Below are 23,504 nucleotides of genomic sequence, written 5' to 3' on the forward strand. Positions count from 1 at the left end.
AGCTTAATGGTTGGAAGCCCAGGTTCTGAATTCTATCTGAGGGCAAATGTCTTCCCTACTGCACCAGGTATCGGGTTCTGGCCTCTCAGCGCNGGAGGGTTCCAGTGTATTCTGGGGCTTGCGTGGGGTTCGCCCTTTCGGGGGAGTTCGGCTGACGGGTCGGCCTCCGGGACAGTCCTGGGAGCACCCTCCGCCTTCCCGGGGAAATCTGGGGAGAAGACACCGGGGCGGGGAGGTCCCACACTCACCCTCGAAACCGCCACGGCCACACTTCCACCTTCACCTCTGAGGGACGCGCGTCACCCGCGCGGCGCCTCCTGCCAACGCCTTCCCCAACCGCCCCGCCGCCTGCCGGTGCGACGCCTTGGTCCCTGCCTCGCATGTGCCCAGTCCCCACCCCGCCCCTCGCTCCTTGCAGCCCTCGCGCCCTCCGGCTTCACCCCCTTCCCAGCACGCATCTCTCTACCCCCCTGCGCACTGGACCCTCTCCTGGACCCGGCAGAGCGTGAGGCCTCACTAAACTCTTCCCTCTCCCACTGCCCGAGGCCCCACGACCCTGAGGGCCCTACCTCAGGCCCGTTCGCTTGCTCCCAGGCGCTTCGCCTCTGCACCCCACTGGACGACCCCACCATCCTCTAACTGTCGCTGGGTCCCCTCTCCCTCATATGTCATGGTCACCCTCAGCGGGCCAGTACCTGGTGGCAGGAAGTGGGAGGAGATTCAGTGGCCGCCGCCCTCCATGGTCTGTGGGGATCAACAGAAAGCTTGCAGAGGTGCAGGCACAGGGGCCCGCCACCCTGCTCCGGGGGCCACTCAAAGCCCCAGACGCTGCGCGAACCGGCCTAATGCGCGCGGTCCACGCGTCTCGCTCTCAGCTGCACCGCCCCTCGCCCTGGTGGCGTGCTCCGCCTCTGCCCGTGGGCGCTCAGCGCGTGGAGACTCCCACTGCGTCCTCTGCGCGCGCCCCCACTCAGTGGGCCTCACCCCTGGACCTCTCTCCTGCTGCTGCAATTCGTCAATGGTCGCTTCTCTTGGGGAACCGTCCCCCCCACCCCCCGCAATACGCACCTCCACTGTAGCTTAATGGTTGGAAGCCCAGGTTCTGAATTCTATCTGAGGGCAAATGTCTTCCCTACTGCACCAGGTATCGGGTTCTGGCCTCTCAGCGCTAAATGGGGCTGGGCTCTTGAACTGTCGGGTTAAGCTTTGTCAGGAGAGGGTGCTGGAGGGACCCTGCAGGACCAAAGGCTGCTGTTCCAGGTTCAGGTGTTTCCTCTTGATTCTTCTATCACCTTGCTGCTGCCTGCAGCAGGTGTGGAGGACATTTTGCATCATTCACCCTACACCCCCACCCTCATTAACCGTGGGTACTCAGTGACTCCTGCAAGTGTCCCTTCCTAGCACCAGCCTGCCAACAACCACAGAAAAGTTTCCTGCTTGCTAGATCTAGCCTGTACCCTATGGGGGCATTTCCTGCTTGCTCAGGAGATATGGAACAGCCTTGACCCAAGGCCAAGGAACTTCCCACCAAGGTCACCTTCTCCAAGAACATCTGAATCTCAGCCTTGGGGAGGAGTCCTCTTCCAAGTTTGTTTCTTCCTTGGGGATTTCCCGTCAGCCATAGTTTATTCTTTAGAATTCTTGGAACTCTACTAAGCTCTTTATAAGCACTGCATCATTTAATCCTACTACAAACCTCAGGAGTAGTTATAAGGAGGTAGAGAGAGAGAACTCCCTGTTCAAATTGCTATGTGGTTTCCAGGCTCTTAATGGGTACACAGGGATATCCCTGCTTGCTTACTGGGTGACCCTGGCTGAATCCTTCACCCCTCTGTGTCTTCCATGTACAGTGAGGATAATAACAGCTGCACTACCTACTTCAGAGGTTTGTAGTAGGATTAAATGATGCAATGCATGTAAGACTGCCACATTAAAGGAATTTTAAAGTCATTAATGATGCCAACTGTGAGACTAGATGCAAGTAATAGCTTACTCAAATGAGTTCCCTCTCCCCATTTAAAGGTGGTGAGCCTGGTAAACAAATCTTGCAATTAGTGAAATCGCTGGTGATGTATGGCATGTATGGGAGTGGAACCCATAGAACATTACATCTAAAAACAACAAAACACAGAACAGCTTCTGGGTATCATTTTATTACTCACAAAATCCAACCGAGAATATAAAAACCTTGAACAAACCATCTCAAAATAGAGTCGCTTCATGGACTCTTTCTGTCTTGCAACTGGACAACAGTTATCCCTACTTGTCTGCTCATCTGCCCATGAATCTTGAGAGTGATTAGATTTCTCATGTGGCTTATGGGGGATTCCGTGTGCCCAAACAAGATCTGAGAAAGAGCTCTCTGTCTCCCTCTCCTCTTCATTTCTTCTTCTTTCCTTCTTAATCAGAAGTGGGGTGAGAATAGGAAAGAAAACACACTCTTAAAGAATTGTTTTACTTTCTGTTCTTGGACTTTAAATGTCTTGATACAAAGTTTCTCTTGCAAATGAAGAATCTTGGTTTGGGTTTTGGAAATAATAACCCAACTTACCCTTACCCCTTAAACTTTGATATTGATTTTAATTAGATCCTTTTTGGTATAAAATTATGTAAGTGTGTATTTGTGGGAAAGATGATTTGATACAGGCTTAACGCTCCTCTTAACCATGTCTCAAGTATTGAAACATAATCCTCTTGCTCTTCAAGCTGTCCCATTTGACAGCACCACCATTTCTGGATGTTTCTGTTTAAACATTCAGAATGCTCAGGAATAGGTCCTTTTCCTACCCTGATTAATGGTGCTCTTCTATATTTCTAGGAAAATGAACAGGATTTTCACTAAATGTCTCTAGATTTGCACATGCTGTATACATAGGCCACTCATGTAAATCTACAAAAGAGTGATGTATGTTCCTCTTTGGAAGGCTCTTTATGATGTAAATATATTTATACCAAGATATGCACACACATAATAATGTCCCTCTGTGTGTCCAGGTATACACAGAGTAGTCTAAGGAAGACATAAGGGTCACTGGTTGGGAGTGAATCTCATGGTACCTTTCTTTATAATCACCTTCTGTGTTCTCTGGGGTACCAAAGGCAAGGAAGATTTGTTCCAGCGTTATCTGACTGATGGAATAGTCTTCTAAATTGAATTGGTCTTTAGCATCCTCCAGAATACCAAACACCTTTAGCAACAACAGCAATAAAAAAGTGCAGTTACCATCGTAATCCTCGACTCCAGCTCCCAACCCAGATAAGCCTCTCCTGCACTTCCTCCAAGTCCTGTCAAGTTAATGTTGGAGGACAAAAGGGGGAGATGAGAAAACGATAGAAAACGTAACTGAGGATCTGCAAGGAAGCAGTTTTCTGTCCCCATTGTCTTGATGGACATAGACTAATAATGGGATTTAAGGAACAACAATTAAACTCTAGGTATTTTTGAAAAATCACATAATTTAGGTTACTTTTCTGCTTCTCATACAATGCCAGGCTCCCATTACACATACCTGAATATCGAATACCCCCCTATCATTAGTGCCTCTTAATATGTAATGTTAGAAGGTCATGGTTTCTACATTACCTTTCCCCAGCTGTTGTCCTTGCTGGGAATGTAGTAGGTAAGGATCCCTTGATTCTCCTGCTTTAATACACTACCTAAGAAATGAAAGACAGGATAGATGAGTAATCTTGCAGATATCATTTTAATTTTCCAAAATATTGCTATATCAACTTAATTATTCACAATAGAGGGGTGAATAGATATTGTTAATACAAAAAGGGACATGGTCAAATAACGTGCTCTCTTTGATATATATGACATGGTTAATTCCTTTTGGATTTATTCCTGATGAAATAGTCTTATTATGTGGAATTCATAGCAATTATCAAGGGCAGACTTTCAGGCACAATAAAATTGTCAGCTTACATACCCCCTGTAAAAACTCTGAGCCTTTTAAAATTCTAATGTTACAACAAAACTTTATTCCTGAACGTAGTGCTGAGAATATGAGCTAGCCAGGTTTTCACTCTGGTTGTGTGGATATGTATACATGTGCAATGTGCTTGGTGGGGAGGGCAGCAGAACAAGGCCTCCTTGTTTTTTCATGATCACATGCCCTGTGAAAGAGGAAATCATACATATAAATCATCCAAGTCAGGCTATGCGTTCTGGTTTTGTTCATGGGTGAATAAGAACCCACTGGTGGAATGAAAGGGAAGAGGGTGGTATCCACTTCTAATTGGAACAAACAAATGTATTTACACTCATCAGTGCACATTTGTAGGTTGTTGCAAATTGGATTAACTGGGGTCAAAATGTTTTAAAGTAAAAAATACATGTTATAAGGATGAGTGGCTTTTCTTAATGTGATTTCTAATGCATGTTCTGTCTCCATGATCCCATAAAGCTCTTTTTGTGTGTGAAATATTTGAACATGGAGTTTAATGAAAGCAAACACTGGTGAAATCACCCCATTTAGGCCAAGTAATAGTAACCCAGACACTCCCATGTCCCACTTCTCAGCCTCTATCCCCCATAAAAAATTACCAATACCTTCATTGTTATTGTGGACATTTCCTTTTCAAAGGTGTTTTTACCTATGCATATAACTCCAAAAATTGAGGTAGAGTTTTCCTACCTTTGACCTTTATGTGAATGGAATCATCTGGTATATTTTCTTTCTTCATTCGCTCAATGTTTGTAAAATTCATTCATGCGGTTGCATATAGCTATAATTCATTTTCTTCTCTAAATAGTAATCTGGCATATGAGTGTTCTGCAATTTATTTTCCATTAGGCTACTACTGATAGACATAGAAGACTATTGTGAATTTACTGACTGAAATAGTATTTTACTTATCTCCTTTAACAGGTAGATGCAAGTGTGTAAAATATAGTTGTAGGTAGAATCATTGGGCCATTGCTTTTTAAAAAATTGGTCTAGTTTCACCTGTGAGATACACTGAGTTGGAAAGACTGTCACTCCCACTGTTAATACAAGAAAGCTGGACAAATTGCAAATTAATGCATTTCTGGAACCCATCAGTTTCCTGATAGGGCAAACTCAGGGCAAATAACTAACCCATATCTTGGTAGAGACAGGCATTTACAGACAAGATCAAGACCATAACATTTGCTTGTACAAGGCAGACAATACCAAATGACATAAGCTGAAATAAAAAATGTAATAAATTGCTAAAGATCAAGTGTGGGATAGCAAAAGAATTATGAAGCCCATTTTTAAAATTTTTATCCTCTCTGATTTAGTATTTTTAGTAGTGCTTGCTTCTTATACACATTAGAGAACTGAATTTTGCTTGTGAGCCATGCTGAAATTTTTTTCATTTAATGCAGGATTTAAGTCTATTTACATATGTTGAAAGGAACAATATGCTTAATTATAGTCCTCCTATATAATTTTTAAAGTTATATATGCATATATACAGGATAAATGCATAAATATAAATACAAATGTAAATATACAAAATATGTCTGTGTCTGTATTTCACTTTGTGGCTGGTTCTTTTTCTTACTGTTATATTAGAATTACGGTAAAGTATACATTTTTCTTCTAATGGTTAACTTCATTCTAACATCTTTTCCTAATACCCATAAATTGTCCTCTCTTTTAAGATACTGGTATAAACATTCAGTGCTCCCAATAATTCCTATGCCGAAACGTCTCCATTCATTCCTCAGTCGATGTGAAATATTTTTTTATCACTTGTATTTTTTATTTCTTCTAATTTTTTTACAATAATTTTTTATTATATTATGTTAGTCACCATACAGAACATCCCTAGATTTTGATGTAAAGTTCCATGATTCATTACTTGCGTATAACACCCAGTGCACCATGCAATACGTGCCCTCCTTAATACCCATCACCAGCCTATCCCATTCCCCCACCCCCGTCCCCTCTGGAGCCCTCAGTTTGTTTCCCAGAGTCAATAGTCTCTCATGATTCATTACCCTTTTTTTTTTTTTTTTAAAGATTTTATTTTATTTATTCGACAGAGATAGCCAGCGAGAAGGGGAACACAAGCAGGGGGAGTGGGAGAGGAAGAAGAAGGCTCATAGGGAGGAGTCTGATGTGGGCTCGATCCCAGATCACCGAGATCATGCCCTGAGCCGAAGGCAGATGTTTAACCACTGTGCCACCCAGGCGCCCCTTCATTCCCCCTTCTGATTATGCCCCCTTTCTTTATCCCTTTCTTCCCCTACCGATACTCCTAGTTCTTATGTTCCATGGATGAGAGACCTCTGCTTGACTTATTTCATTTAACATTATCCNATTTCACTTAGCATTATCTCCTCCAGTGCCGTCCATGTTGCAGCAAATGTTGAGAACTCATTCGTTCTGATAGCTGAGTAATATTCCATTGTATATATGGACCACAACTTCTTAGTCCATTCATCTGTTGAAGGGCATCTCGGTTCCTTCCACGATTTAGCTATGNTTTGGCTATTGTGGACAATGCAGCTATGAACATTGGGGTGCATATGGCCCTTCTCTTTACTACGTCTGTATCTTTGGGGTAAACACCCAGTAGTGCAATGGCTGGGTCATAGGGTAGTTCAATTTTTAACTTTTTAAGGGACCTCCACACTGTTTTCCAGAGTGGCTGTACCAACTTGCATTCCCACCAACAATGTAGGAGGGATCCCCTTTCTCCACATCCTCTCCAACAATTGTTGTTTCTTGCCTTGTCTATCTTTGCCATTCTAACTGGCGTAAGGTGGTATCTCAGTGTGGTTTTGATTTGAATTTCCCTGATGGCTAATGATTTTGAACATTTTTTCATGTGTCTGTTAGCCATTTGTATGTCTTCATTGGAAAAGTGTCTGTTCATATCTTCTGCCCATTTTATGATTTGTTTATTTGTTTCTCGTGTATTGAGTTTGAGAAGTTCTTTGTAGATCTTGGATACCAGTCCTTTATCTGTGGTGTCCTTTGCAAATATATTCTCCCATTCCGTGGGCTGCCTCTTAGTTTTTTTGACTGTTTCCTTGGCTGTGCAGAAGCTTTTTATCTTGATGAAATCCCACAAATTCACTTTATCTTTTATTTCTCTTGCCTTTGGAGATGTGTCGTGAAAAAGGTTGCTCTGGCCGATGTCATAGAAGTTGTTGCCTATGTTCTCCTCTAGAATTTTGATGGATTCCTGTCTCACATTGAGGTCTTTCATCCATTTGGAGTTTATTTTTGTGTATGGTGTGAGAGAGTGGTCAAGTTTCATTCTTTTGCATGTAGCTGTCCAATTTTCCCAGCACCATTTATTGAAGAGACTGTCTTTTTTCCACCGGATGTTTTTTCCTGCTTTATCAAAGATTAGTTGCCCAAAGAGCCGAGGGTCCATTTCTGGGTTCTCTATTCTGTTCCATTGGTCGATGTGTCTGTTTTTGTGCCAGTACCATGCTGTCTTTGTGATCACAGCTTTGTAGTACAGCTCGAAATCCGGCATTGTGATGCCCCCAGCTTTGTTTTTCCTTTTCAACAGTTCCTTGGAGATTCGGGGCCTTTTCTGGTTCCATACNGGGCCTTTTCTGGTTCCACAGAAATTTAAGGATTGTTTGTTCCAATTCTTTGAAAAATGTCGTTGGTATTTTGATCGGGATAGCATTGAAAGTGTAGATTGCTCTGGGTAGTATGGACATTTTAACTATGTTAATTCTTCCAATCCATGAGCATGGAATATTTTTCCATCTTTTTATGTCTTCCTCAATATCTTTCAAAAGTGATCTATAGTTTCTAGGATATAGGTCCTTTACGTCTCTGGTTAAGTTAATTCCAAGGTAACGTATGGTTTTTGGTGTTATTGTAAATGGGATGGATTCCCTAATTTCTCTTTCTTCAGTCTCGTTATTCGTGTATAGAAATGCAACTGATTTCTGGGCATTGATTTTGTATCCTGCCACCTTACTGAATTGTTCTATAACTTCTAATAGTTTGGGAGTGGATTCCTTTGGGTTTTCCATATAGAGTATCATGTCATCTGCAAAGAGAGACAGTTTGACTTCTTCTTTGCCGATTTGGATACCTTTGATCCCTTTTTGTCTTCTGATTGCTGTTGCAAGGACTTCTAGTACTATGTTGAATAATAGTGGCGAGAGTGGGCATCCTTGTCGTGTTCCTGATCTTAAGGGAAAGGCTTCCAGCTTTTCCCCATTGAGAATAATGCTTGCAGTAGGCTTTTCATAGATGGCTTTTATGAGATTGAGAAATGTACCCTCTATTCCTACACTCTGAAGGGTTTTAATCAGGAAAGGATGCTGTATTTTGTCAAATGCTTTTTCTGCATCAATTGAGAGGATCATATGGTTCTTGAGTCTTTTCTTGTTGATATGATGTATCACATTGATTGATTTGCGAGTGTTGAACCATGCTTGCATCCCAGGTATGAATCCCACTTGGTCATGATGGATAATCCTTTTAATGTACTGTTGGATTCTATTAGCAAGGATCTTGTTGAGGATTTTGGCATCCATATTCATTAGAGAAATCGGTCTGTAATTCTCCTTTTTGAGGGGGTCTTTGCCTGGTTTGGGGATCAAGGTAATATTAGCCTCATAGAATGAGTTTGGTAGCTTTCCTTCTGTTTCTATTTTTTGAAATAGCTTTAGGAGAATAGGTATTATTTCTTCTTTGAATGTTTGGTAGAATTCCCCAGGAAAACCGTCTGGGCCTGGAGTTTTATTATTTGGAAGGTTGTTTATCACTGACTCAATTTCTTCATAGTTAATTGGCCTATTTAAGAAATCTATTTCTTCCTGTTTCAGTCTTGGTAGTTTATAGGTTTCCAGGAAGGCCTCCATCTCTTCCAGATTGTTTAGTTTTTTGGCATATAGCTGTTGATAAAAGTTTCTAATAATCCTTGCAATTTCAATGGTGCTGGTCGTGACCTCTCCCTTTTCAGTCATAATTTTAATAATCTCAGTCCTTTCTCTTTGTTTTTGGACAAGTTTTGCCAGTGGTCTATCAATTTTATGGATTCTCTCAAAGAACCAGCTTCTAGTCCTGTTGATCTGCTCTACTGTGCTTCTGGTTTCTAATTCATTGATTTCTGCTCTAATCTTGGTCAACTCCTTCCTTGTCAGTGGGTTAGGCCTGTCCCTCTGTTGCTGTTCCAGTTTCTTGAGGTGAGAATATAGAAACTGCATTTTAGATTTTTCTATTCTTTTGAGTGAGGCTTGGATGGCTATGTATTTCCCCCTTAGGACTGCCTTTGCAGTATCCCATAGGTTTTGGACCGTTGTGTATTCATTCTCGTTGGTCTCCATAAATTGTTTAATTTGTTTTTTGATTTCCTGGTTTATCGAGTCATTCTTGAGCAGGATGGTTCTTAGCCTCCAAGTGTTTGAGTTTCTTCCAGGTTTTTCCTTGTGGTTGAGTTCCAATTTCAGAGCGTTGTGGTCTGAGAATATGCAGGGGATAATTTCAATCTTTTGGTATTGGCTGAGACCTGTTTTGTGTCCCAGAGCATGATCTATTCTTGAGAATGTTCCATGGGCATTTGAATAGAATGAGTATTCTTTGGTTCTGGGGTGTAGTGTTCTATATATATCTATGAGGTCCAACTCGTCGAGTATGGCATTCAAAGCCTTTGATTCTTTGCTTAGTTTTTGCCAGGGTGTTCTGTCTATTTCTGATAGTGGGGTGTTGAGGTCCCCTACTATTACTGTGTTCTTATCTATATGTCTCTTTATTTTGGTTAAGAGTTGGCTTGTGTATCTTGCTGCTCCCCTGTTGGGGGCATATATATTAATAATTGTCATATCCACTTGTTGAATACTTCCTTTAAGAATAATATAGTGCCCTTCTGTATCTCTCTCTATGGCCTCTAGTTTAAAATCCAGTCTATCTGATATGAGAATTGCTACTCCAGCTTTCTTTTGAGGTCCATTTGCGTGGAAGATGGTACTCCATCCCCTTACTCTAAGTCTGAATGCATCTTTGGGTTCAAAATGAGTCTCTTGTAGACAGCAAATGGATGGGTCATGTCTTTTTATCCAATCTGCAACCCTGTGGCGTTTTATGGGAGAGTTTAAGCCATTTAGATTGATAGAGATTATTGACAGATATGATTTTAATGATGCCATTTCTCTTTAAAGTCTTTGTATCGGTTGTGACTTGCTGCTCTGTATCACTCTTGGGGCCTTTTTACCTTTATAGAGCCCCCCTTAATATCTCCTGTAGGGCTGGTTTCGTGGTTACGAAATTGGTTAATGATTGGCGATTTTGGAACGTCTTTATTTCTCCATCAATTCTGAATGACAGCTTTGCTGGATAAAGGATCCTTGGCTGCATGTTTTTCTCTGAAAGAGCTTTAAAAATGCCCCCCCAAGCCTTTCTCTCATTCCAGGTCTCTGTAGACAGGTCTGACGTAATCCTGATACCTTTGCCTTGGTACGTGAGAAATTTCTTTGCCCTGGCCGCTTTCAATACTGTATCCTTGGATCTAATATTTGCGAATTGCACTATGACATGCCGTGGCGTAGGTTTGTCCTGGTTGAGCTTGGATGGGGTCCTCTCTGCCTCTTGGACACGAATGCTTGTTTCCCTTGCTAGATTAGGGAAGTTTTCAGCTACAGTTTGTTCAAATATCTCTTCTAGACTTCTGTTTTTCTCCACCCCCTCAGGGATGCCGATGATTCTGACATTGGAAAGTTTCATTGAGTCAGTAATCTCCTGTAACCTACATTCGTGGGCGTGGATTTTTCTAAGTCCAGCTTCTATTTTAGCTTTGTCTTCTACTAACCCATCCTCCAATTCACTGATAGTTCTTCTGCCTCATTCACCCTGGCTGTCAGAGTCTCTAGTTTTGACTGCATTTGGCTCAAAAAATTTTAATTTCTGCCAGATTCACTCTCATTTCCGCCCTTAGAGATTCTATATTCTCATTAACATTTTCGTTAATACTTTTTTCAAGTCTACACATCATCTTGACCATTGTTACTCTGAGTTCCATTTCTGATAATTTGGTTATATCCATATCCATTAGTTCTGTGGCAGAGGCCACAGACTCATTGTCTTTCTTTGGCTGGGGGGGATTTCTCCTTCTCGTCATTCTGATGAGGAGAGGTTGCGGGGTTGTCCAGAGCCCAAATTATTGACCGGGATCCAGGCCGTGCGCCCTTGTTTTATAGGGACCTTAGGGATGTGGGCTTCTTGATTTTTCAGCCTGCCTTCTGGGCGAGAGGCCTGCCGCGCTGATACTCAGGCAACCCTGTTTGGGTGGAGTCTCTGTGTCCCCTGTGAGGGGGGATAGGGATGGGCACAATGTGAGCCGGTATTTCCAGGCTTTTGTTCTCTGGCAGCTTTCCCTGGCGGTTTGCTCTGCCTCTTCTGAGAGTCAGAGCAGCAGTGGCCAAATCTCAGCCTCTGTCTCAGAACAGAGGGATCTCGGGCCATTCTTCACTGATGTTCTGGCCACTTTAACTCTGTTTCTGTTGGTGCTACTCAACCCTGCAGCGTTCTGGGATGTGCGCCCCACACCCGGCATCCCAGCCCTCACTTCCAGGGCTGGTGTGTCTCTGTCCTTTGTGTTTCTAACACCACCAGCTGCCAGCTGCCAGCTGCCCCCGCATGTTCCGGGAGCTCCTGGTCTCAGTCTGGTTCCAGTGAGCACACCGGAGCTCCGTTTGAGTCTGGTGGTGCGCATTCCCCGGCCCATGGTCTCAGTTTGCTATCTCGCAGGTGTCGGTCCGGGAGTCTGCCAGCTCCCCCATGCAGGTGGCTACCACTTCCCGGCGTCCGGACGCAGCAGCTCCCTCCCCCTTCCATTTATCTTCCGATATCTGTGCGCAGTTTCACGGCTCCGCGCTTCGTACCTCAATACTCAGTCCTGGAGATGTTCATTTGTAGAGATCCAGATGTCTCTTCCTGCATCTCAGGCTGATTCTGTGGATGTTCAGGCTGGTCTGGTACCTGTCCAACTTGACTCAGGGGACCAGCTGAAAAAGGGGTCCCCTACTCCTCCGCCATCTTAACTCCCTCCTCCTCCAATGTGAAATTTTTGTCTGTACAGTCTTCAGGGAGAGCCATCAGGAATAATATTCCCTGAATATCTATTTGTTTATAACTCTTTTTGAATTTTATTCTTGAAAATCATTTTGGCTCCATATGAAAACTATGGCTTACATTTTTCTTAGCATAAGATGTTTTGTCACAAAGCCCAAAATCAGTCTAATTTTCTTTCCCTTGTAAATTTTCATTCTTCCCTTGTTGTTTTTTTTTTTAAATCTGGGATCCAAAGGTCATCCCACTTTATTATTAAAATACAATAGTTATATTGGAATATTCTTTGGTGTTGATGATATTGGGTCAGTTTTTCAGGTTGTCCTTTCAATAAGCAGGTTTGTCTCATTTTAGGAAATTTTCTTGAATTATAGTTTTTAGTATTTGTTGTAATCTATGGCTTTGCTTGTCTCCTTTTGGACTAATTTCATAGTTGTGTTGGATTGTCCTTGCCTTGCTTCTTGCATGCTTTTTTTCAAAAGCTTACCTGTGTTTCCATTTGATGGTTTTCTGTTTTTCTCCTTTCCAATCTCCATTTTCCTTGTGCTTTCTGTATGGTTTATTTGCTCTTGATAGTTAAGTATTTCTGAAATGTTTAACTTAAAATACCCTCTCCAATGTGGTCAGCTGTTTACATATCACCCTGCTGGCTAGCCATCTAATCTCCTTGTCCTTTAAGTGGAATTTAGGATTTTCTTAAATACCATTCATTCCCTTCTTAATTCTTTAGGCTCATGTTGAAATATTAGATAATAATTTCATCTGTTTTGTGTCCTTGTAGCTCTGCTGTTCTTTCAATGTCTGTAGGTATTTTCTTTTATCCTCTTTTACTTATGATATTTTTCTGTGGGATTCAGTTATACTCTTTTCAGTCATTTATCTTTAAATGAGATTTTCTTAAAGCTTTAGAAGGAGTTTCCTATATAGAAGGTGAGGTGGGACAGAATATCTTTCTTAGCTTTTGAGTCCTTTCCTGTAGGGTTCCTTCTGAGAGGCTTCTGGGATGTATCAAGTAATATGGCCTCCCAGTGTAGACCTTCCTCTGGTATTTTCTCATATCTGCCTTCTGTGGGTCTCTCCCCACTCCAACCTTAAATTTGAGATCCTTTCATCCAGAGAGGACCGCTGCTTGTTCCTGCTTGGAATCAGAGGATGGTTCTGACTGCCCACTTGAGGGTCCCCCTTTACATGGCAGTCTCAGCATGAGCTTCCAAACCCTGGAGAGGGTCCAGAGCTTCATCACTTACCCCAGTGTTACAATGGCATTTGCTTCCACAGTTAGCATTTTCTAATTGCTCACTGTTTCCTTTTTTGTTTTCTTCTCTTTTTTTTCTCTTGTTTTCTGGTTAAAATTTTTTTCTCTCTTTTGAGATGTATTTGTTTAATTTTGATCAATTTTTAGTTTCATTTTACCAGTAGTACTTTTCAGAATATATAATCTTCCATGTTGTAGAAATAGAATCATCTTTGCATTTTAAAAAAAGAACACATATCAGTTGAATTTCCTTGGGATTATGTAGAATCATTTACCCCAAATATCTGATTATTGTGGTAAATCCTCTTTAAAGTATACACTCTAGATGACTTTTGCTTGCAATATTTATATCTTCTTTTTGAAAATCAACATTTAGGTATATGTTCCAAGTCAGTTCCTTTTTGATTCTGTCATATTTGAAGAGGTATTTGCTCCAGAATGATGTAAGGAAGAGCAGGGCAATGACCACCTTACAGCTGAGAATGTGCTTCGAACCCACATTCTCATTTAACCTCTCGTGTCCACATCCTCAAGTCTTGGGTCAGTGTTTAGTATCCCTCCTTGAAGCAGAGCTAGGACAGCACACAATAAGTGAGGTTTTTTGTTTACAGCTTCTCTTTGTGTTAATTAGACACCACGTGAAATAGAAGTCTGATAGAATAAGTACTCAAAAATATGTGCTGAATGAATGCATTAAGTGAGTATTGAACTTCTTAATGGACACATCCATCTGCAGGTGTCATAGGCACATCACAATCACTATGACCAACACTGGTGTAATTACTTTCCCATACATCTGTTCTCCACATCTTCTCTTCCATTCATTTTTTATCTATCTTCTGCTCTCTATTCTTACTGTGCAATCAATCATGATATTTTCCATTGCCTGGAAGATAAACTTATAACTCCTCAGCCTGACACACAATGAGAACTTCTGTGATATTTTGCTCAGCCTAACAAAGTGGAATTAAGATGAAAAACCAGTATTATTAAAATCATTGCCATACTTCTGCTTTATATTTAGGAAAGAGAGGTAAAGGACAGAAAAAAAAATAGTTGCTATCTCTGGTATTATACCATGTAGGCAGAGAGGTGCTTGTTGAATTTAGCAGCAGAAGCAGAAGTAGTTTTGAAAGAAGAGAAAAGCTTAGTAGTCATTGTTTGCATTTCTATACCACATCCTGGCTGAGACATCAAAAGACTAGGGATACGTAGTTGGGAAAAAAGCCTTAAAACTTTGCATGGGTAATATGTGAAAATAATTGAGAATTGTACTCAAAAATATGACGNGTAGTCATTGTTTGCATTTCTATACCACATCCTGGCTGAGACATCAAAAGACTAGGGATACGTAGTTGGAGGGAAAAAGCCTTAAAACTTTGCATGGGTAATATGTGAAAATAATTGAGAATTGTACTAAAAAATATGACGTTAGTAATATAATTTATATTGACAGCTCGAATCCAAAGCTGCCTTAATAAAATGATACAAGAGCTAAGTGAGAACCTTTTTGTATGTGTGGAAAACACATGCCTTAATTATGCCAAGAAACTATAGGAAGAAGGATTCCCAAAAGGAATTCAGCATGGAAGATCAATAAATATCAATAAGCCACAGGAAACAGTTGTTGAAGACATTAAACATATGGATGGTGAAACAAAAAAACCCCATGATCTAACACATCTATATAAAATTACCTTATTTACCTGGGAATGTCAGTGTGATGAAATACTTGATACCATCCAGTTTATCCTCCTGCGCATCAATCTTGACCTTGACCTTCAGGATGTAAATATTGCCAAACTTGTTTTTGAGCTGTTGAGGGCTACCCAGGCACAGGAACTTTCCCTGTACCATGATGGCCAGCCTGGTACAGAACGCATCACATTCCTCCATTCTAGCAAAACATGATAGCATAAAAAGTGCTGTTTTGGAGGACATTCTGTAGTTCAAATGGAGCCAGGATATTGTGACTCTGTTTTCAATATGAAATGGAATTTGCTAATCATAAAGATCATAGTTGGAAAGTGAAAATTTTTCAAACAATTAGTACTAGAGTACAAATGCCCAAACAGAACATCTCCTGAACTTCCTGCTCTTTCCACATTCTTAATTATTTAACTCAATGAGGATTTTTGGCCATTCCATTCATTAATATTAAGGAAGAGATCACATACCTAAGCAAATTTATTGTCAATATTCCTCTCCCCAAATGATTCTCGCTTATAACCACCATAATACTTGCCAACCCTCATTCAAGCCTCCAAATGAGCCACACCTATGGGAAGTTATAATGATGGCTTTGCCTCTTTCACGTGTCCATGTCACAACATCCCAGAGCAGGCGTCGGGCTACAGGGTCCATACCAGTTGACGGTTCGTCCAGCAAAACGACTGAGGTCTTTCCCATTAGGGCAATAGCAGTACTCAGCCTACGTTTGGTTCCTCCACTTTATGGTCATAGAAAGAGAGAAAATTTAGGAGAAAGGGAGGTTATTCAAATTAGTTACTTATAGGAAACAGCACAAACATGTCAACAAACATGTAATATGAATTCCATAATGTTGATTAGTTGTATTTCAATAAGTTAGCAAGCCCATTACAGGTGTATATATCAATTAATTTTCATTTGAAGTGTAGATGACTGACTTTTATGTAACTGATTTTAGGTACACCGTCAGTGGCATTTATTTACTTGTGCTTAGGGTACCATGATTTCCCAAGTATAAAAATCTACCATAATTCAAAGGGCCTAGATTCCTCCTTTCTTGGCAGACAAAGAACCATATGGACACTAGGAAGAATAATATAATCCCTTTTGAGACTTAGAGGCTACAGTTCAAATAGAACTAGGATTCTTAGTTTCATCTCTGCAAAGGAAAGACACGGAACTACATTGATCTGTCTTATTACTATTATCTGAAACCTAGCAACTTGTGAGATAGTTTTACAATTATATAATTGTGTGACAGAGGGACCTAGGTGGAGCTGTGCTCATTTATTTCAAACATCAGAAACACAGGGAAGCATATCAACATTTATGGGAGCAACAAAAAGATCATCATAATGAAATGACTCACCTGTAGGTTCTGATAAGCTTGTCAGCATGGGGTTCCAGTTGCATTGAACTCAACCATTTATTCACATACAGCTGAATCTGGGGCTCAGAGACTCCCCATAATCTGGCACACATGATCATTATTTCCCGACCAGTCATGTATTCCAACAATGCATCAGATTGAGGACAATAGCCAACTCTTGACTTCACCTGATTACAAGAATTGCCTTAATAAGGACCCAAGTCATCTATCCTGCCGAGCATCGCTGGATTAGACAGAAGACCACAGTCCTCCAAGCTATGTCTCTAAGAGTCTTACCAAGAATTTTTCTTTTCTAAAGGTTACACAATGATGGCTGCTGAATCTATTGTAATAAGTTGGAATAACAGGTTCCTCAATTCACTTTTAATGATCTTAGGAAAGAAAAAGTCAAAATAAAATCCCAGAGCCCACTGAATTTGGAAGAGTATTAGAATATGAGATTCTCCCCTCATTAATAAGAAACTCTAAAGGACATGGCCACCATGGAAGTTTTTTTGCACTGCACAACCTGCACAGCCATGTGTAGATCTTGTTTCACAGTGAGGCTGAAATAGAAGCAAAGCCTTTCCCTACTCCCACAAACAGAAGAATGCAACGACTGTTGTTTTGCCAATAACCAACCCCTTTATGGATTTGCATTTAGATGCACATAGACAAGAGAAAAAGATAATAACATCCTTTTATTAAAATTAATTAAAATTAAAAATAATTAAAATTATTCTGAATACTAAATACTAAATTCATATCTTTCCCTCTGAAATTTTATTAATTAACATACAGTAATCCCAGATTGTTTACACCCCTAATCTCTTGGCAAAAACAAAACAAACCCTTTCTTCTATTCTAGGTATAAAGTTATTCTCCCTTATAAGTTTTTGCAAGTAAATGGCTGCATACAACCATAACTCAATGAACAAAGAAAAAGATACCATGAATGCCATCAGTAGAAACAACACTCACGAGAAACATATTTGAAATGACTTCAGATATTGGGATTATCAGATCAGATGTTCAAATGATTGTGCTTATTATGTTCAAATAAATTTTTTAAACTTAGAAATATATTCATAAAAAAATGAAGCTGGAGGTATCACAATTACAGATTTCAAATTGTACTATAGACCACAACGCTTTGAAATTGGAACTCAACCACAAGGAAAAATTTGGAAGAAACTCAAAACACTTGGAGACTAAGAACCATCCTGCTCAAGAATGATTCGATAAACCAGGAAATCAAAAATCAATTTAAACAATTTATGGAGACCAACGAGAATGAAAGCAAAATGGTCCAAAACCTATGGGATACTGCAAAGGCAGTCCTAAGGGGGAAATACATAGCCATCCAAGCCTCACTCAAAAGAATAGAAAAATCTAAAATGCGGTTTTATAATCTCACCTCAACNAATACATAGCCATCCAAGCCTCACTCAAAAGAATAGAAAAATCTAAAATGCGGTTTTATATTCTCACCTCAACAAGCTGGAACAGCAACAGAGGGACAGGCCTAATCCATGCACAAGAAAGCAGTTGATCAAGATTAGAGCAGAGATCAATGAATTAGAAACCAGGAGCACAATAGAGCAGATCAACAGAACTAGAAGCTGGTTCTTCAAAAGAATAAATGAGATCGATAAGCCACTGACAAGACTTATTCAAAGGAATAGAGAAAGGACACAAATTAATAAAATTATGAATGAAAAGGGAGAGGTCACAACCAACACCAATGAAATTGGAAGGATTATTAGAAACTCTTATCAACAGCTTTATGCCAATAAATTAAGCAATCTGAAAGAGAAGGAGGCCTTCCTGGAAACCTATAAGCTACCAAGACTGAAACAGGAAGACATTGATTTTTTAAACAGGCCAATTAATTATGAAGAGATTGAAACAGTGATAAAAAGCCTTCCAAAAAACAAAACACCAGGACCGGGTGGTTTTCCAGGGGAATTCTACCAAACATTCAAAGAAGAAATAATACCTATTCTCCTGAAGCAGTTTCAAAAAATAGAAAGAGAAGGAAAGCTACCAAACTCATCCTATGAGGCCAATATTACCTTGATCCCCAAACCAGGCAAAGACCTCATCAAAAAGGTTAATTACAGACCAATTTCCCTGATGAATATGGATGCCAAAATTCTCAACAAGATCCTTGCTACTAGAATCCAACAGTACATTAAAAGGATTATCCATCATGACCAAGTGGTATTCATCCATGGGATGCAAGGGTGGTTCAACATTTGCAAATCTATCAATGTCATAGATTTTATCCAGAAGGAAAAAGCCAAAAATCATATGATCCTCTCAATTGATGCAGAAAAAGCATTTGACAAAATACAGCATCCTTTCCAGATTAAAACCCTTCAGAGTGTAAGGATAGAGGGTACATTCCTCAATCTCATAAAAACCATCTATGAAAAGCCTACAGCAAATATCATTCTCAATGGGGAAATGCTGGAAACCTTTCCCTTATGATCAGGAACACGACAAGGATGCCCACTCTTNTATGAAAAGCCTACAGCAAATATCATTCTCAATGGGGAAAAGCTGTAAGCCTTTCCCTTAAGTTCAGGAACACGACAAGGATGCCCACTCTTGCCATTATTTTTCAAGTTGTACTGCAAAGTGTAGTAATCAAAACAGTATAGTACTGGTACAAAAACAGACACATAGATAAACAGAACAGGATAGAAACCCCAGAAACAAACCCATGATTATATGGTCAATTAATCTTTGACAAAAAAGACAAGAATATGCAATGGGACAAAAACAGTCTCCAGTCTTTTCAACAAATGGTGTTTGGAAAACTGGACAGCTACATACAAAAGAATGAAACTGGACTACTTTCTTTCACCACACACAAAAAATAAGCTCAAAATAGATTAAAGACCTAAATGTTAGACCTGAAACCATAAAAATCCTAGAAGAGAAAACAGGTAGTAATTTCTCTGCTTTGGCCATAGAAATATTTTTCTAGATATGTTTCCTGAGACAAGGGAAATAAAAGCAAAAATAAAATGTTGGGACTACATTAAAATAGAAAGCTTCTGCACAGCAAAGGAAACAATCAACAAAACTAAAAGACAACCTACTGAATGGAGAAGATATTTGCAAATGACATACATAATAAAGGGTTAGTATCCAAAATATGTAAAGAATTTATACAACTGAACACCCAAAATCCAAATAATCTAATTTAAAAATGGGCAGAAGACATGAGCAGACATTTCTTCAAAGAAGACATTCAGATGGCCAACAGACATATGAAAAGATGCTTAACATCACTCATCATTAGGGAAATGCAAATCAAAACTATAGTGAGATATCATATTATACTTGTCAGAATGGCTAAAATCAACCACACAAGAAACAACAGGTGTTGGTGAGGGTGTGGAGAAAGGAAAATCCTCCTGCACTGTTGGTGAGAATGGAAACTGGTACAGCCACTGTGGAAAACAGTATAGTTTCCTCAAAAAATTAAAAATAGAACTACCCTATGATCCANCACTCATCATTAGGGAAATGCAAATCAAAACTATAGTGAGATATCATATTGTACTTGTCAGAATGGCTAAAATCAACCACACAAGAAACAACAGGTGTTGGTGAGGGTGTGGAGAAAGGAAAATCCTCCTGCACTGTTGGTGAGAATGGAAACTGGTACAGCCACTGTGGAAAACAGTATAGTTTCCTCAAAAAATTAAAAATAGAACTACCCTATGATGGGGGTGCTTGGGTGGCACAGTCGTTAAGTGTCTGCCTTTGGCTCAGGGTGTGATCCCAGCATTCTGGGATGGAGCCCCACATCAGACTCCTCCGCTGGGAGCCTGCTTCTTCCTCTCCCACTCCCCCTGCATGTGTTGCCTGTCTTGCTGGCTGTCTCTCTCTCTATCAAATAAATAAGTAAAATCTTAAAAAAAAAAAAAAGAACTACCCTATGATCCAGTAATTCCACTACTGGGTATTTACCCCCAAAATATAAAAACACAATTCAAATGGATAAATGCACCCCAGTATTTATTGTAGCATTATTTACAATGGCCAAATTATGGAGGCAGCTCAGCTGTCCATTGATTGATGAATTGATANAAAAACACAATTCAAATGGATAAATGCACCCCAGTATTTATTGTAGCATTATTTACAATGGCCAAATTATGGCGGCAGCTCAGCTGTCCATTGACTGATGAATTGATAAAGNAATTGATAAAGAAGTGGTATATGCATATATATGAAATGGAATATTACTCAGCCATAAAATAATAAAATCTTGCCATTTGCAACAACACGAATGGATCTAGAGAGTATAATGCTAAGTGAAATAAGTCACAGAAAGACAAACACCATATGATTTCATTCCATATGCAGAACTTAAGAAACAAATAAACAAACAGAAGGGAAAAGAGGGAGAGAGACAAACCAGGAAATAGATTCTTAACTATAGAGGACAAATTGATGGTTATCAGAGGGGCGGTGGGTGGGGGATGGGTGAAATAGGTGATGGTGATGAAAAGCACACTTATCTTGATGAATACTGAATAATATATGGAATTGTTGAATCATTATATTGTCCACCTGAAACTAATATTATACTGTATGCTAGCCATACTGGAATTAAAAACTCAATAAAATTTTAAAAATCTGTCCATATATGCAATGTAATATTACTTAGCTATCAAAAAGAAGGATTTCTCAACATTTGCTGCAACATGGACGGCACTGGAGGAGATAATGCTAAGTGAAATAAGTCAAGCAGAGAAAGACAATTATCATATGGTTTCTCTCATCAATAGAACATAAGAACTAGGAAGATCGGTAGGAGAAGAAAGGGATATAGAAAGGGGGGTAATCAGAAGGGGGAATGAAGCATGAGATACTATGGACTCAGAGAAAAAAACTGAAGGCTTCGGAGCNGAAAGGGATATAGAAAGGGGGGTAATCAGAAGGGGGAATGAAGCATGAGATACTATGGACTCAGAGAAAAAACTGAAGTCTTCGGAGCGGGGTGGGGTGGGGGAATGGGATAGGCTGGTGATGGGTAGTAAGGAGGGCGCGTATTGCATGGTGCACTGGGTGTTATATGCAACTAATGAATCATCGAACTTTACATCAAAAAAAATAAAAAATAAAAAATCTTTATGAAAAAGAAAAGTATAAAGTCACTTGGATAGTTTGGGGATGAACCATATATAACATTTTAAAACTAAAAATAAATAAGTAAATAAATAAAGCCTGTTCCAAACTTTGGGAATGCTCTTGACAGCAATTTAATGACAATGGAAGAAATTAATTTAGCCTGGAGATTACATAATAAGAAAGCTTCTTGGCTGCAGTACAAAAATTAAAAATGGGGAAGCATGAAAACAAGAGACAGACTGGAAATATCTGGATAGCTGAAGTTGCAGAAGGAGATAAAGAAAGAAACAGGAGAAATATTTGAAGAAATCATAAGTGAAAATGATCCAGAACCAATTAAAGATACCAAATGAGAAATTGAAGAACGTCAACATATTCCAAGCAGGACAAAATTTTAAAAGATTCATATCTAAATATTTCATATTGAAGCTTATATAAAACAAAGACAAAATTTAAAAGTCAGCTACAGAGAAAAGAGATTATAAAGAAATATCAAACAGTTAATTTCTCAGAAGTAGTGATGGAAACTAGGTGATAATGAAACAGCTCAATTTGCTAAAGAAAAGTAATGGCAAACCTCAAATTCTATACACAGTGAAAATATCTTTTGTCAATGATGGTAAATAAGAGGCATTTACAGGTAAAAACAAAACATGAATAAGAAAGTTTGCCTGTGAGTTTCAGATTGAGACTCTGCAATTGCCATTTCTGTTGTGTGCTGAGGACAGGTCCTAGCCATTGCAATAAGGTAAGGGAAAAAAAGCACAGGGCTGGAAAGGAAAATAAACCCTCATTATCTGCAGCAGTCATGATTTAAAAGTAAACCTTCCAGTATAATTTATAGATAAATTTTGGAATTAAGAGAATTTAGTAATTTTGTTGAATACAAGTTCAATATTTATAAATCAATTGCACTGGGTGGCTCAGTTGGTTAAGCATCAGGTTCTTGATTTCAGCTCAGGTCATGATCTCAGGGTCCTGGGATCCAGCTCCAGGTTGGGCTCTTCACTCAGTGTGGAGTCTGCTTCTCTCCCTCTCTCTTTGATCCTCCCCTTGCTCACACATGCTCTCTAAAATAAACAAATCTTTAAAAAAAATCAGTGTGAAAGATGGCGGAAGAGTAGGGGACTCCATTTCAACCAGTCCCCTGAATTTAGCTGGATATCTACCAAACCATTATGAACCCACGAAATCAGCCTGAGATGGAAAAATATATATCTGGATCTCTACAAGCAGAAAAACACCACCTGTCCCAAGGTATGAAAGGTGGAGGTGTGATTCTGTGGGCAGAGGAAGATAAACAGAAGAGGGAGGGAACCTCTATAAGCTGGCTGTGGAAATTGATATAATACCTGCGTGCAAGTGCTGTGCTGGGGGACACAGAGATAACTCACAGAGCCCTAATGGCTGGCCAGGAAAGGCTTTATAATAGGATAACAGTGCTTAAACAGGATCCAGGAGCTGCAGGGGCACACTGGAACCCAGGCCGCTTGCGGGACCGCTCCCAACAGCTGGAAACACTTGTGCAAACCCAGGACTGCTTGTGCTTTTAGAAGCACAAAGGGCAGAGAGGTGGGGCTTCTGGGTCAACTGCTGAGAAGGTCCTGAGGGTGTGCATCCCCAACCCACCTCCTCTTCCACAAACCCTCAGTTTGTTTCCCAGAGTCCACAGTCTCTCCTGGTTTCTCTCCCTCTCTGATTTCTTCCATTCAGTTTTCCCTCTCTTCCCCTGTGGTCTTCTGTGCTATTCCGTATGTTCCACATATGAGTGAAACCATATAATTGTTGTTCTCTGATCGACTTATTTCACTTAGCATAATCCGCTCCAGTTCCATCCACATCGATGCAAATGAGGGTATTCATCCTTTCTGCTGGATGAGTAATATTCCATTGTATATTGAACCGCATCTTCTTTATCCATTCATCTGCTGAAGCACATCTCAGCTCCTTCCACAGTTTGGCTATTGTGGACATTGCTTCTATGAACATTGGGGTG

At 40.1% G+C, this 23,504-nt stretch overlaps 1 protein-coding gene across 1 annotated transcript in view; it reads right to left on the reverse strand.

Moving 5' to 3' along the window:
• Positions 1–2,268: 2,268 nt before the first annotated feature.
• The window catches only part of LOC100484901 (ATP-binding cassette sub-family A member 3), a 120,658-nt gene continuing 99,422 nt past the window's right edge, over positions 2,269–23,504 (reverse strand). Inside the window, exons 18-23 of the mRNA XM_034669565.1 lie at positions 16,355–16,542; positions 15,554–15,724; positions 14,982–15,172; positions 3,584–3,657; positions 3,074–3,188; positions 2,269–2,399 (exon numbers count right to left, since the gene is read on the reverse strand). Coding sequence (XP_034525456.1) covers positions 2,380–2,399; positions 3,074–3,188; positions 3,584–3,657; positions 14,982–15,172; positions 15,554–15,724; positions 16,355–16,542 — 759 coding nt within the window. The 3' untranslated portion in view covers positions 2,269–2,379. The remainder of the gene's footprint in view (positions 2,400–3,073; positions 3,189–3,583; positions 3,658–14,981; positions 15,173–15,553; positions 15,725–16,354; positions 16,543–23,504) is intronic.

Source organism: Ailuropoda melanoleuca, chromosome 10 (genome assembly GCF_002007445.2).
Source record: "Ailuropoda melanoleuca isolate Jingjing chromosome 10, ASM200744v2, whole genome shotgun sequence".
NCBI lineage: Eukaryota > Metazoa > Chordata > Mammalia > Carnivora > Ursidae > Ailuropoda > Ailuropoda melanoleuca.